Genomic DNA, 2500 nt, shown 5'->3' on the forward strand with positions numbered 1-2500 from the left:
TATAAATGGATAGAGAGAAGGGGGGTGGAGAGTATAAATGGATAGAGAGAGAGAGAGAGAGAAGGGGGGGGGTAGAAATGGAGGGAAAGGAAAGAAACCAGATGCATGGGCAGGCAGAGAGCAACAGGAAGAGGCTTGTTATTCAGCAGAGGAAAAGGTCCAAGGACAGCAGCCTCATACTGGCTTACTGTACCAGGGTGTGTGTGTGTGTGTGTATGTGTGTGTTACCTGCTCAGCCACCATCTGTGCAATCTCCTCGTATGTTTTCCCTGTAGCGGTGAGGGCGTCTGTCAGAGTGGCCTCCCCTGCACAACGCACAACACACACACACACACACACACACACACACACACACACACACACACACACACACACACACACACACACACGTCAGGACGGGCGAATGCCACGGAGGTGCAGCACCGTTATAGGCCTCTTCACCCCCACTACCCCCCTGTACAAGTTTCTCCGCCACTGTGACCGCCGACGGCCCCTGGTCTGAGCATTGATTACTTTATCTTATGATGACTGATGGACAGATGATTCACTAACCTAAACAAATGTATTTGCTGTAAGTCGCTTTGGATAAAGGCTAAATGCCATAAATGTAAATGTTACCGTACGGTACAGCATAGAGTGACAGTGGCCTGACCACGGATCCTATCATACAGTAACAATGAAGCAGCCAGTCCTGTACCCACTGACTGACAGATAGCAGGATTTTCCTGAGTGACCCTTGGAATGTGGTTTACTTAACTAGGGGTACCAGACCCCCAAGATCTCTGTTGATAACATGTCAGACGCCCTGGCGCCGAGCCTAACTGAGATGAGCCTTCTGTCCTTATTTCATGTTTATTACCAACTATAACATTGACTGCAGACTCTTTGTAGTGGCCACTTCCCTGCTGACCGTTCTCCTGGACAGTAGTTTGGTGTCGATCTGATCTAATAAATCGTCTTTATTTAACTTTCAATTTGAGTATCCGCCTTCTTCCACGCATCATGGGATATTATTCTTTAATATTAGAAACATCATCATCATTACAACGCACATAATATTGGAAAAGGAGCCCAGCTAAATATGTGCCGTCAGAAATGTGAGCGTGGGGGCGCTTGGTGGCGTGGCACACTAATGCGCTTACCACGTAATCGCAAGGTTCCTGGTTCGATTCCGACCCTCAACCTATCTTGCACGTCATCCTCTCTCTCCCAACATTACCCAGTACATACATACACACTCATCCCTCTGAATACAGCCTGCGGCAGGCAGACCCACAGGCCTACAATAATAACTGATATTTGACAGGTTGACAGTTATTTTTGAATTTTTCTTTCACTTTGAAAGGGCTGTCCAGTATCAGCGGGGTACAATCATAATTTAAGGTATTTCAATATTGGGGGCAAGAAAAAGGTTGTAAATATGTCCCCTGGTTCGATTCCGGCCATCGACATATCTTGCATGTCATCCCTCCTCTCTCTCTCACCCATCCTTCCTGTCAACCTCTACTGTCTCTATCCCAATAAAAGCAGAAATGCCCTAAAAACATATTTTTTTAAAAAAAAAGAAAAAAAAGAAATGTGACCGTGGTTACCATGGTGACCATGTGACAGAGCAACCTTGAGTTTCAGCCTCACCGGTCGTGACGATTCAACAGAACAAAACCTGTTTTTAATGTTTAATCTTTCCAGCACGACAGAATGTCTTAAGTTACATGACTGTATGACGAGCAGAGGAGGTCAGAAGTTGAGGGTGAAGTATATTCACCGGGTTTGGCATTGAGGATGAAAACCAGCTGAGCCAGTCACACTTCATGGCCAAGTTTATGCAGGGCTCTCCCCAGAGAACGAAGGAGTGGCGCTGAGGATGCAGATACGTCTTTGAAAATTCAAAATCAAGATTGGGTGGCCTGGGGTGGTCCAGTGGTCTAGAACCACGGCCTGGGGTGGTCCAGTGGTCCAGAACCACGGCCTGGGGTGCTCCAGTGGTCTAGAACCATGGCCTGGGGTGGTCCAGTGGTCTAACACCATGGCCTGGGGTGGTCCAGTGGTCCAGAACCATGGCCTGGGGTGGTCCAGTGGTCCAGAACCATGGCCTGGGGTGGTCCAGTGGTCTAGAACCACGGCCTGGGGTGGTCCAGTGGTCCAGAACCACGGCCTGGGGTGGTCCAGTGGTCCAGAACCACGGCCTGGGGTGGTCCAGTGGTCCAGAACCACGGCCTGGGGTGCTCCAGTGGTCTAGAACCACGGCCTGGGGTGCTCCAGTGGTCTAGAACCACGGCCTGGGGTGCTCCAGTGGGGGTGCTCCAGTGGTCTAGCACCACAGCATGGGGTGGTCCAGTGGTCTAGAACCACGGACTGGGGTGCTCCAGTGGTCTAGAACCATGGCCTGGGGTGGTCCAGTGGTCTAGAACCTCGGCCTGAGGTGGTCCAGTGGTCTAGAACCATGGCCTGGGGTGGTCCAGTGGTCTAGCACCACAGCATGGGGTAGTCCAGTGGTCTA

The 2500-nt window shown here is 50.4% G+C and overlaps 1 protein-coding gene across 2 annotated transcripts in view; it reads right to left on the reverse strand.

Annotated features, from left to right (window-relative positions):
- Positions 1-2500, reverse strand: part of snx9a (sorting nexin 9a) — a 14340-nt gene that overhangs the window by 2921 nt on the left and 8919 nt on the right. For both annotated transcript variants that reach the window (XM_083684581.1, XM_083684580.1), the window contains exon 14: positions 229-305. In XM_083684581.1, the coding sequence (XP_083540707.1) occupies positions 229-305 (77 nt within the window). The remainder of the gene's footprint in view (positions 1-228; positions 306-2500) is intronic.

This window comes from Argentina silus, assembly GCF_951799395.1.
Source record: "Argentina silus genome assembly, chromosome: 14".
Taxonomy (NCBI): Eukaryota; Metazoa; Chordata; class Actinopteri; order Argentiniformes; family Argentinidae; genus Argentina; species Argentina silus.